At 41.6% G+C, this 13385-nt stretch overlaps 2 protein-coding genes across 5 annotated transcripts in view; one reads left to right on the top strand and one right to left on the bottom strand.

Annotated features, from left to right (window-relative positions):
- Positions 1–8820, bottom strand: part of GOLIM4 (golgi integral membrane protein 4) — a 78964-nt gene extending 70144 nt beyond the window's left edge. For all 4 annotated transcript variants that reach the window (XM_019440512.2, XM_019440513.2, XM_019440514.2 and 1 more), the window contains exon 1: positions 8068–8820. In XM_019440512.2, the coding sequence (XP_019296057.1) occupies positions 8068–8254 (187 nt within the window). In that variant the 5' untranslated portion in view covers positions 8255–8820. The remainder of the gene's footprint in view (positions 1–8067) is intronic.
- Positions 8367–9930, top strand: LOC128777371 (translation initiation factor IF-2-like). The gene is made up of 3 exons (XM_053904173.1): positions 8367–8519; positions 8573–9236; positions 9350–9930. The coding sequence occupies exons 1-3, from the start codon at positions 8367–8369 to the stop codon at positions 9397–9399; spliced, it is 867 nt and encodes a 288-aa protein (XP_053760148.1). The 3' UTR covers positions 9400–9930.
- Positions 9931–13385: the final 3455 nt, after the last annotated feature.

Raw genomic sequence — 13385 nt, 5'->3', positions numbered from 1 at the left:
TTAACATGTTTTATAGCATCAAACCTTTAAAAAGGATATAAAATCCTTTTAAGAATTCATGTGTATTAATAGATTGAGAGATTAATAGATTATAGATTTAATCTCACTGATGTAAAACTAAATAAATGCTAACCAAATACAGAAGCAACAGCTATCCAATTTTAATCTGCTTAGAATATTTATTTCATAGCATCATAGCTGGTGTTGAGACCATACAATGTCAAAGCTCTCTTAAATATCTTGATTTACACATTTTTGTTGTTGTTTATAACAAAGTTCCACTTAAAGAAGGGATTTAAATGGCATGTGAAATGGGAAATGAAATGTTCAGCTCTCCTAAAATGATTATATATTTTTCTTAAACTCACTCTCAACAGAAACAGTGTCACTCAAATGTTCCATAATGCCTTATCCTTCAGAATGACAGCCCGTTTGTTACTTTTCTATTCACAGTCTATCATATTGTGACATTTTATATATGAAAAACAGTTAAGGCATTATTTTTAAAAATGTCATACTATTTTAAAGAGCAATTTATTTCATGCCCACATCCCTCCAGGCTATTAGTGAGGTTTATTAGCAAAAGCCAATATAACTGGCATGTCCTCTGGATAGGCACCCACTGGCCAATAAAAACAAAGAACACAAATATGCCATTCAGAAATACATAGCATTGTTTAAAAATAGCAACGCCCATTTCTGCTGGAACTGAGAAGAGTGTGCTGGTCTCCAGTGACAGGAGAGCACGGTAGGGGAATGCTATGTTGTACTGGAAGTCAGAACACAGGACACGTGGGCTTAGCTTGAGATGCATGATAAATGATTCACCTGCTTCAAGACTGTTTTCTTAACTGTAAAATTCAATGTCTGTATCTGAGTCAATCGGTTAATGCAGTCCTGAACTACAGACACTCAGGTACTCAAACATGACTTCTTACTTTATGTACGCAAAACCTGTATAGGCACTTTGGGTTGACAAATTTCACATTTTCCCCTAAAACAAACTTACTAAAAAAAAAAAAAAATACACTACTACCTTGTAAATGAAAAATATGACTTACATGGCATTAATGGACAGTGACTGTAAAATTTAAACATAATGATATGAAAAAACAATTATTAGATTCTAGCTATCAAACTGTTGGTTGTCCTAGTCTGCTCTCTTTGAGAAAAACAAATGGGTAACTATATCTATGAGAGAGATTCTAGCATGAAACTGAGAGTTTCTACTTGACTTGTCAAGAAAACACTGAAAGCAAATTCAAAAGAATCTGAGGTCTTTATTATATGATTCAACATTATTTAATGCAGCATCTGGATACTACCTAAAATCAACTCCAAATCAACCAAAATTCCTTTCTGTAACAGCAGCAAATGTCCTACACTCTGGAAATGCTGCATCAAATAATCACGCTGGTATTTCTGATTCTAAATTTTATCTTGACTCTTCATGTGACAACCCACCTAACCTACTTTCTCAAAACCATTAATATTGTCATGAGAAACACTAAAATAATTTTGAGGGCAATGGAGTACTGTGGAAAGAACACGGCTGGGAAGTTGCGTTAGGGTTCAAAGCTCAGTTTCATCAGATTTGACCTTGACACTAGCAAGTTAACTAACCCCTTGAGCCTCAGATTGCTCACTTACATTAAAGTGCTCATGTCACTGTTAAATAAGAAAATGCATGTAACGTGCTTAGCACAGCACCTGAACAGGTAGACATTCCACAAATGTTATGTATTTTTAAAAATTTTAATTTCTTCAAATAAATTTTCAAAATTCTATCAAAATAAATTCGCTTTATTTTTAAAGGTTTTTTTTAAGTTTGTTTGTTTGTTTGTTTATTGAGAGAGCGAGAGAGAGAGCAAACGAGCAGGAGAGGGGCACAGAGAGGGAGAGAGGGAGAATCCCAGACAGGCTCCACGCTGTCAGCACAGAGCTCGATGCAGGGCTCAAACTCACAAATTGTGAGATCACAACCTGAGCTAAAACCAAGAGTCAGATGACACTTAACTGACTGAGCTATCCAGGCGCCCCAAAATAAATTCACTTTAAATAACAGTGCTCAAAAGGAAGATACAGTTTGCCACTTTTCTCTTCCAGTAAAGTTGTATTACATATAACTTTGACTTCCAAAGCTACAAAAGTCACAAAGCACTGACTGGCAAAAGTAGCAAAAAACATTCTGTCCTCAATGATAAAATAAAAACACTTACTTGTCAAAATGAAAAACAACAATTCTTAGTTGTGACCATGTAAAGCGTACTCAGGTCTTTTCTTCCCCACCCCCCGCCAAAAAAAAAAAAAAAAAAAAAGTACAGTAGAAAATACAGAGTGAGACTGTCTTAAGTCAAGTAAAAGTTTCAGCCAAGTTGGGCAAATAGCTCTGACAAAAGCCACATTTAGGCCATAACTAATAACGCTATTACCTGCTAGATGTAAACAGTGACCAAAATAAAAAGCAGCTCAATGCTAATCCAGCAACAGTAGTCCCGGCCACCTAATAAATGCAATAGTAATGTGCTCCAGGATCCCTGCTAGTCATTTCAGATGTATTATTTATAATCTACACAAGTGTGCAAGTTAGACATTGTTATTCCCAATTAAACATGACGAAACTGAAGTCCAGAGGCGTCACTTGCTTGTTCAAGGTCTCTACCTGTGAACACCAGAGTTGTATTCAAACAGCACCTGATGCCAAAACCAATCGCCCTTCACTAGTCCCTCTTTCTTTCTTTTTAGGACACAAACATGTGAGCAAGAATATTCCTCAACACTTTGAAAAGTCATAAACTGATAGCACTCCCCTTTCTTCTCTCTGCCTTCTTCTAGTTTCTCTCAAACCCACTGCACGTCGATTCCCCAACTCCAAGTCACTGATTCCTTAGGTCTCTGAAACCTGTCTCGTGCTCCAGCCCTAGAAGTAACCGTCCTTGGTATGACAGGAGAGAATAAAGAAGTCAGGGAAGACTTCCAATCTATATGGGACTTAAACTAAAGGCTCACAAATAATGAGAAATTGTCTTATATAGTCAACCAATATGGACATGTTCCAATTTGCAGGGATGACTAAGGCAGACACAAAGTGTAGACTCATACAATACAAACTTATGCAAATCATATACATATATAACAGAATGCTTAATTGAAATAGATTTTCAAAAAGTATCTAAAAGCTTTCATCTTTTATTCAGGGAATGCATTTTTTTTTTTAATGTTTATTTATTTTGAGAGTGAGCAGGGGAAAGGCTGAAAGAGAGGGAGAGAGAAAATTCTAAGCAGGCGCCTCAATGTCAGCACAGAGCCCAACACTGAGCTCGAACTCATGAACTGTGAGACCAGGACCTGAGCCAAAATCAAGAGTTGGATGTTTAACCGACTGAGTCACCTAGGCGCCCCATCAGGGAATGCATTTTAAGGCAGGATTTTACATACACATAAAAACTACTGACCTTAAAGAGTATTTCATTCTGCTCTATTTTTTAAATGAAAATGTTCATTTAATAAACAGTATCTCGTTGATGTTTATGAGACCCAACTTAGCACTTAAAAATGAGTATACCTAACTACACACAACCCACACTTGTGGGTCTAAATTATTGCGTTCTGGGAACCACTCAAAAATTGTTGGTTAAAAAAAAAAAAAAAAGATAGCAAGACTTGAAACCCAAGTGCTGTGACTCCTCAGCCTGTATCTACCAGACTTCACTGCCCACCACATAATAAGCACACTCGTAAGCAGACAGGAAATACCACAAAGGTGTAGACCTACTATCTTCTGAGTGCCAGGCACCTGGCACTGGAGATGAAATAATAAATAAAGACTGGGCCTGAGCTGAAGAAGACTTTTTATTCTTTCTTAAGCGGATTCAGGGTAGGCTGAAAACAAAGAAGTTACCAGTTCCAATGTGATCTGTTCACGCTCAGACTAGCAAGCCATCCTGTGTGAAGAGAACACAATGCAAGAAACAACTAACTTAAATAAAAATATGAGCCTTAGAAGCACCACATTTTTACTTTAAATAGTTGTGATCTACTCATCTGGAACAGGAGAACAGGAAACATTATATAAACCTTTTCTTGATGATTTCCTGCCATCACTGCAATAATGTAACACAGTGTTTCGGGAATGAGGGCTATTTGCCCCTATTTTTAAAAAAGTTAAATAGTTCTATCTCTATCCCAGATCCTATTGCACAAGGTTATTGCCTACCACTAGGAGTTACACCTTCTTCTTATCTGATATGATACAGAAGGGAGTTAATCAGTAACCCTACTTTAATTTCTTAAGTTTAAATTGTCAGCGAAGGTCCCTTCTCCAGAGGAAAGTACTTGGATTTATGTTCGTTTACCGGTTTCCTTTGATGTCCAGTCAGGTACAATAAAAGGAGGTAGTTAATTATAAAAACAGATTTTGCCAATTTGAACACTTTTACCCACGATAAACCTGGAGAGGAGAAATGAAATATCCTACCTCAAACAGGGGCCATGATGATAATAACAGATCATCTTTAATGAGCAGTACCTACTATGTGCCAAGTATGTCCTAGGAGCTTAACAGGATTCATTACTTTATCCTCACATTATCCCGATGAAGTAGGTCATTCTAATCTCCACTGTATAAGAAAAATGAGGGCCATGTTCACACAGAAAGTTGCAGGGATAGTATCTGAATCACATGCTCTGGGTAAAAGCAACAACAACAAAACCCTCAGGTGTCTTTACGGCCAGAAAAGTAAAGTAATGTGTGATACAGCTCAGTTTTAAGATTATAGGGATGTGGGGGCACCTGGGTGGCTCAGTCGGTTGAGCGTCCAACTTCGGCTCAAGTCATGATCTCACGGTGTATCTGCACTGGGCTCTGCACTGTTAAGTGTAGAGCCTGCTTGGGATTCTCTCTCTCCCTCCCTCTCTGCCTCTCCCCCATTCAGCCCCACAGGCACTCACGCTTTCTCTCTCTCAAAGATAAATAAACTTAAAAAAAAAAAAAAAAAAGATAATAGGGCTGTGGTTCCCAACCCTGGCTGCATATTGTAATCACCTGGGGAGAATGACATGGGGGGGGGGGTTTCACTCCCACAGACTGTGGTTTAGTTGGTCTGAGAGCTGCCCACGTGATTCTAATGGGCAGTCAGAGCTAAGAACCACTGTGTATGGACACGGAGAATGGTGCATGGCCCACCTGAAAGCAGTTTTGTTTTTTTTTTTTTTTAATGTAAGAGGTTAAGTAAACATTGTGCTGGTCAAAGGTTGTTAACTGCTGCCTCTGCCACCAATATGTAACCTGTGCCCCACTGCTCAAGGTAATTGATGTGTGGTGTAAGTGGGAGATAGATAAGCAAATAGATACATAGGCCGGCAGACATAGACATTTGTTTTTACCGGAGAGGAGGTAGCCTAGTCTTGGAACTTTCCCCAGGTCGCCCCTCACCATCTCCTATTTAAGGAACTGGTCTACTACAAAATGTACTTAGAGTTAGACATAACCTACTTTCAAAATAATCTCTGGAGTACAACCCATTCTTAAACTGAAGATGACCTAAATATGCTCACTTAACAAATGTATACCTTCAGATTATAGGGCCAAACTACTTAAACATTTCAAGAGTCATCTTTTTTTTTTAAAGAGGCCACTCATAATTAACTCTGATCTTAATCCACTCCAGGTCAAGAGATCTCACTTAACTAAACAAGTTCTGAGAATGGAGAGCCTAACGCCCTCAAAACAAATCTATGCAGGTGGTACAACAGAGCGCTGCTGAGTGAAATGTCATTTGTCATTGGGGAAGCAAAAGATGCTAACATCAGAAAACCTTCATTAAATGACCTGCAGATGTGAAATCCAAAATAAATGCTATAGGAGTCAATCATGTGGCCTGCCTGGGAAATAATTCTTCAGGTATGATCATATTGTAATTGTTCCAGCACCACAATTCAAGAGGAAATGGCAAAAGGGTACATTAAGAAATAGACTTTAAAGCTACTCAAACTAGCTACATTTTTTCATCTCCTACTGCAAAACAAATGTATATTTGAATGGCCTTGTATCACCACTTACCACCACTCTCCTCCACAACTTTCACCAAAAGGCAGCCAATAAAAGGAGAAAAGAAATTGAGATTGATTTTCAAAACTAAATACTGCAAATACAGGCCATGACTCAGAAATCAGGGCCTCAGTCAATCAGTTCCAGCTTTGGCTGGGAAGGTAAATGCTCTCCTTGGGCTTGGGCGAAATGTTTGGTTACTTTGTTTTGTTTTGTTTTGTTTCACAAAGCAGAGACAGGGATGTGAAGGCTGAGAGGGCAGACAAAAATGCATGGGATTAACTTTCTCACTACTGTTCAGAATAATTTCCTTTGTTGACTGAATAAATATATATTGATCCCCTCATGAGCGTCAGGCACCGTGCAGTGCTGAGGAGGTATTGGTTAACTTGACAGTGTATGTTCACATCGGTCTCCTAAGCTAAGAGACCGAGGTAACAACCTCATAAAATCCACCACACATGCCCCTTCCAGCCACATGTGTGAAAATCCAGTCCTGCCCTTGTAGTCTTAGATCATAAATTTCCCCCTTTGTCTAACTGCGCTGAACTTCACAGGAAGCCACTGATGTCTTCTAAGTAAATACATAAATATCCAGAATTCATACACCAACAATAAGTCATGGGTAAATACCAACAAGTTTAAAGAAAAATTTTCTTAGCCCAAGTCTGCACCAAAACAGGTTTTCCTTTTGAGCCAAACCCAGCTCACATATTTTCACTGCCTGTGGCTATGCAGCTTCAGTAAGCTAAAAATAATTCCTTTTCTTCTAAGTTGGGAAGAGAAAATAAGACCAAGCAATCAGCTGCATGTCCTTTTCTCTCGTTTTAATTTTTTTTTTTTTACTAGAAAACACTCAAAATAGCTGAAGCCACGAAAAGGCATCTGTTTCATATTTATATACACATACACTGACAGAAACATCCATCCAGCTTATATTTTCCCAGTAATACGAAATTAGCTATATTTGCATCATCAGCAAAGACTGTCAACATTTCACTGCTCACAGTTTTCTACTATTATTTTCTGCTTGGGGAGAGGACTACATAAGTATTGAAAACTACACACAAGTACAAGTAAAAGCTTTCAAAAAGTATATACAGGATGACTATGCTCTAAGGCCACATCGCGCTTACTTTGCAGTCATGCATCATTTATGTTTCTGAAATTTACATTAAAGGAGATTCTAAAATAGAAGGGTAGAAACTTTAAATCTTTCTGCAGGTCTTGCTCAAATTGTGTTTACTGTATCTGATAAACTGAAAAATTCTATTTCTCTCCTTGGACTTCTCAAGGCTAACTGTAAAGTACCACCTCCCACCCCCCCACCCCCAACACACACGCCTACCTATCTCTGTATTAAACTAAAAGTTTCGCAGGAAGACAAACTTTTTCCCTCCAAAACATATCTGGGGGATGGTGAACAGTGGCAGTGTGGACTTTTCCAATACCTCCAACATCTCTAAAGTCACACTATTAAATTAATAGAAACCACCAGGTTCCATTCTACTGGGCCTTTAGTTTGGGCTGCTAGGTCATGGCTAAATTTCCCTTAAAAAAACAACATAGTTTGGGAAATCACCGCCAAACTCCATCTCTTAGACTACTGACAAGGGCAACTGCAAAGCAAATACCCACAAACGAGGACCGTGCCTCTCCGGGATGGGCTGGCAGACACGGAGGAAGGGCTATTGGTCGGTCTGCCCGGACTCCAGCGGGGCCACTGACAAGGACTGGGGTAAAGCGCTCAGTGTGTGCCGGCCCATCCAACGCCCAGCGGGACCAGCCTCTGAGCGACCAATTTCAAACGTAACCGCCGGAGGAAGCGGGAGGATGGGGATGTCATCTCCCTTGACACTTTGAGAACCCGGGCGGCCCTGCAGGGCTCAACTCTGAGGTCCGTGATGGTCAGCGGTGGCACCCGCAGGGCCAACGTTTCCCCAAAGCCACTTTTCCAGCCGGGGCGGGAGGCGCGGGGCGAAGTTAGCCACCGGCCGCGCGCGTCCCGTTAACCGTACCTTGCAACTGGGCAGAAAGGGACTCCTGGTGCTGCTGGTACTTGAGCGCCACCGCCTCGGCTTTCCGCAGCTGCGTCTGCAGCTCGTAGTAGAGCATCGCGCCGTAGAGAAAGCCGAACACCACGGTCAGCAGCAGCAGCGTCTGGAAAATCCGCTTTTGCTTTCGGGAGCACATCCCGTTTCCCATAGTCCCGCCTGGACCCCGCGCCGCGGCCGCCCCCGCCGCCGCCGTCCCTTCCTCCCCTCTGCGGGAGCGAGCGTCTCAGCAGCGGCCGCCGCAGGAGGTGGCCGGACGCAGCATGAGGAGGAGACGCGAGACACAAAAGCGGGGCCCGAGGGGAAGTGGCGCCCGCTCAGCCCCCGCGCGCCGTGGGGCGCGCAGCCATCGACGCCGCCTGGGCAGCGGCCGCCAAACTTTTGCGAGGCTGGCTCTCCGCGAGTGCCCGGGCCCGGCGAGGGGCCCTCCGCATACTTCCGAGCGGACCGTGCCCGCGCCGGTCCCCAGACGCCGCCTGCCTTTTTTCCTCCTCCCCACTTTTTGGCTCGGCTGCCCCCGGCGGCGCTCGGAGTCCCGCCCCGGCCGCTCCCCGCCCCCTCGCAGCGGCTCCCGCTGCGCGACTTTGTTGCCACCAAAAGGAGGGGGTACGCGCCCAACAAAAGGACGCGGCTCCAGGCGGCGCCTCCGCGCGCGGCCCGCCCGAGTCGGTGGATGGGCGGGGGCCGGCTGGCCCCTCTGGGTTTGGGGGGACGGCGGGCCGGTGTCACTGACCGGGCTGCCCAACCTCGGCCGCCGCCGCCTCCCACCCAACTTACGTGTCACCCACGGCCCAGCTATTCTGGCCAACGGGATTCCGGGAGGAAGTCCCACTCGGGCTCCCCGCTCATTGGGCCCGTCCGAGCCTCCGCTCCCTCCCTTCGGGGAGGCAGTGCGGGGCTCGATTGGACGCCCGCTTTGTCCGTCCGACCCCGGGGCCGCGCCTTCCCTCCCACCCCGGGGGCCGGCGAGGGGCTCCGTGGGCAGAGCGGCCGCCTGGCGCCGGGGTGCGCCCACGTGGAGTGCGGGTGGATGGGGAGAGGCCGCGGAGCCAGGGCCGGGGAGGTGGGGTGCGCGGGCGACGTGTCCCGGCTTGCGGCTGGGCGAGGTACGGTGCGCACGTGTGTGAGTGCAGGTGAGTGTGTGTGTGTGAACGCACGTGGGGAGAGGAGTACAGTGCATGTTAGGGGGCAGTGGGTGAAAGCAGCTGCTTACGCTCGACCGAATACCCGTTCTTTCTTTCTCTAGCCAGTGGGCAGATGCGGCAGACACACGGGATAGCTACACCGTCAGCATAATCTGCGTAGCCGAACTGGAGAAGCCTTGCGGATGGACTCTGGCCCCAACCCGGGGGCTAGGGTGAATGCGTGTGTGCCCGCTGATGGCAAGACACGGTCTGGGGGACTCACGTACGCTAACGCGCTACTTACTGCTCAACTGTCCGTGTGGATTGGGGAAATGAGCTTGCCTTTGGCAGAGGGGAAAGAAGTGACCTCATATTTTCCCCCAGCTTCCAAACAGAATAACTTAAAGATAAATCTCAGAAGCTGAAATAAGTATGCATACGTTTCGTCACATGTATTTGTCTGATCGGTGGCAGAAATACATCAGTTACGTCGGTAAATTACACTTTAAAGGCCAACAAAGGTTCCCTTTGTAAAACAGAGTAAAACAAACTTAACCACAAACCTCTTCAAAAAAGAAATCTAATTCAAAGAGAACACTGCTTTTGTTCTTTCTATGTACTTGAGAGGGAAAAAATTGAGGTTGATAATTTTGTTTTTGCTCTTGACCTGACTTCTAAGAAAGTAAATTATTTCTCAAATGCCTCAGTAGTGTCATGGAACTTATTTTATACTGCATGATTTTTATGATATTCTAACCAGATTTTAGTTATCACTATCAATAGTAGCCAGTGAGTGCTCAAAATGAAGGTAGATGTGCTTAGCCAAATTAAACGTAAAGACAGTCCCTGGTGCTGAACATTTTGGGGTAGACTCTGAGACTAGAGAATGCTAAAACCATAAAATAAGCCTCAATTACTACCTAGTTAGCCTATGACACTTATACTACCATGAAAACTAAGTTTGCCTGGCATGTGTTTTTCCCTAATCAATAATAACTTACAATAGAACAATATGTTTTTCAAAAATACTTTCATTTATTATCTCACCACACCCAGATTAAGGGTTAGCCTCACATTTTGGTAAAGAAACCAAAGTTTATTAAAGTGACTGAGAGCTGTCAGAGAAAGTGAAATATCATATGATTTCACTCATATGTGCAATTTAAGAAACAAAACAGATGAACAAAGGGGAAGGGAAGGAAAAATAAGATAAAAACAGAGGGAAGCAAGCCATTAAGAGACTCTTAAATATAGAGAACAAACAGCGTTCCTGGAGGCATGTTGGGTGGGGGGATTAAGAAGGGCATTAAAAAGGACATTAGTTGGAATGAGCACTGGGTGTTGTAAGTGATGAATCACTGAGTTCTACTCCTGAAACCGATACTACACTGTCTGTTAACTAATTTATATTTAAATAAAATTTTAAAATTAAAAACTAAAGTGACAGATGGCTGTAGGACCTAGGACATGCAGAGAGTTAGGAGTTCAGCAGAATTAGATCCAGGTTAGAATACTGCTCTTTTTATCACTTCCTTTTATAGAAGTCAAGTTCTCATTCTTTTTTTTTTTTTTTAATGTTTATTAATTTTGAGAGAGAGAAAGAGAGCACAAGATGGGGAGAGGGGCAGAAGGAGAGAGAGAATCCCAAGCAGGCTCCGCACTGTCAGCACAGAGCCTGGAGAGGCTCAATCCCAGGAACCATGAGATCATGACCCGACACTGACCAGAAATCAAGAGTCCCACGCTTAACAGACTGAGCCACCCAGTTTCCCCAGTTCTCATTCTCTTTAAACAAGTGATATTAACAAATCGTATTTGGTCCATTAAAATGAGAACCTTGGGGCGCCTGGGTGGCTCAGTCGGTTAAGCATCCGACTTCGACTCAGGTCATGATATTGCGGTCGTGAGTTCGAGCCCCGCGTCGGGCTCTGTGGTGACAGCTCAGAGCCTGGGGCCTGTTTCGGATTCTGTGTCTCCCTCTCTCTCTGACCTTCCCCCATTCATGCTCTGTCTCTGTCTCAAAAATAAATAAACGTTAAAAAAAAAGTAAAAAAAAAATAAAATGAGAACCTAGTTTAAAAAGAAAACGATTTAAGGAAGTTTCAAAATTTTATTCTGTTGTGTAAAATATAGACTTGTTATTTAATCTACCACTGTTTAAATTTCTTTCAGCTTTAGTCTTAGAAAATGAGACTGGATAATTCCAGGAGTTTACTCTTCCTCCAAAAAACCTACCAAAACTGCTCTGGAGGAAATGACATTTTATAGCAATAATCCTGGCCCATTCTTGAAGAGAAAATTATCGAAAGAAAGAAAGAAAGAAAGAGAAAGAAAGATTGGGCAGAGGATTGGAAAATTATCATTCATATATTACACAATATGCAGTATTTAGTTGAATTTCAGACTCTCTGGAAAATTCTTATGCTTCTGGAATACATGATTTCTCATTTTCAACCTCTGATTCTTTCGCATCTGATTCCAGACTCGAAAGGTATTCTTTGCCTAAAGCTGCTGACAGACTCTACAGAATATAATAAATGTAGGCCATAAAACACAACTCAATATTTTAGTCATAAAATTTGAAAGAGAACAAAAATTATTACCTGAACTTCTCCATTATTTCAAATTCAGAAAGGGTATATGGAAGTACATAAAATCACTAATGGCAGTGTCTTTATAAAATTACTTTTCCAAGGTGAAGTATGCTGCTAGTTTCTTAAAAATATCAGTATAAAGCTTTTGAGAGGCCAACATTGGGGAAGCTATCCAGGGCCTATAAATTGAATTTACATAACATTGCCTTTGGGTAGAACTTGTAATAGATGAGCTATTTTTGCTGGTCTTGTGAGGTCTGTTGTTAGTTCTGTTTTATTTTTATTTATCATTTTTAAAATAGTATTATATGATATTTCTATATGCCATATATTTAACATTTGTAATTTAAAAATTATATATCCTGAGGTATTTCATCAACTTAATATTTTATTTCTAAGGCAGGAAGTAATTAACTTAAGAAATTCAAAGTCTTGCATTTGAGAAAGGTTAAGGTAACATCTGGGAGCCTTAGCATTCTTTCCAGTGTTACTAAATTAATAAAATTTGTTTATTTTCAAAATAGGGGAAGGCAAGAAAAATACGGTTGAGGGATACAGCCAGTGTATAATTTGTAAATTTATATGATCAGTCCCAGAGTAAATAGCCTCCATTGTCTGTGAAATTTTTTGATTAAATCTCTTTACTACAAATTGAATTCAATAGTTTTTTTTTTTTTTTTAATTGGCAAGAGGCATCAATGCCTAAGAAAAGGTGATGAATGTTAAATAAAATTTTAAACAATTTTGTGACTATGTGTGGTGATGGATGTTAACCAGAATTATTCTGGTGATCATTTTGCAATAAATATTTATATTGAATCATTATTTCATACATCTGAAACTAATGTGTTATATGTCAATTATATCCATAAAAAACTAAAAATTTAAATGGCATTTCAGTGTTAATAAATCACAGCTGTAACCTTTTCATGTAAATATTTCTGAAATCAGCTATCCTTTATCAGCTATAGGAAACTGCACTCTACCTTTTTGCCACTTCACCTTTTGCTAGCACCTAATTAAGACACAGTCTTTCCTATACTTTCTTTTTAAGGGGTAAAGGAAGCCACATTCAAGCTATTCTGTTTTGTTTTGTTTTGTTTTGAGGATTCTGTAAGAGATGTTTTGAAACTCCTTTCCATAAAATTTTGCTAATGACCTGTTGGTAATTGTTAGCAGATTAAGAGAGTATGAAGTAAGCCTGTAGCTAAAAGCATGATAAAACAATTGAACCCTAATCAGTGGTCTTGGCGCCTTGCTTTGCTCTGTCTCTAAGCTGCCACCTTAGTAGCTTTGAACTACTTTGAACTTTGAACTATTTAAGGAGTTAGAGGAGAGTGAAGGGGAAAGTCAGCCCTTGTCCGTAAAATGATTTTCAATACGAGAAACCTTACTTGTAGCACCAATAATAAATGCCTTTCGAACATGGACTACTTTGATAATGGAGAAAGTTCTTTAGGAGGCCCTCCTTGCCACAAGGTGTGTAGCTTAGACTAAAGAAACAAGAAAAATCATTTCAAATGCCTTTAACATCCCTCTAAAACAGGACAATCTAGCATACCAT

Source organism: Panthera pardus, unplaced genomic scaffold, assembly GCF_024362965.1.
Source record: "Panthera pardus isolate Hobbes unplaced genomic scaffold, ASM2436296v1 HiC_scaffold_16, whole genome shotgun sequence".
Lineage (NCBI taxonomy): Eukaryota > Metazoa > Chordata > Mammalia > Carnivora > Felidae > Panthera > Panthera pardus.
This window is presented reverse-complemented; position numbering and strand designations above follow the sequence as displayed.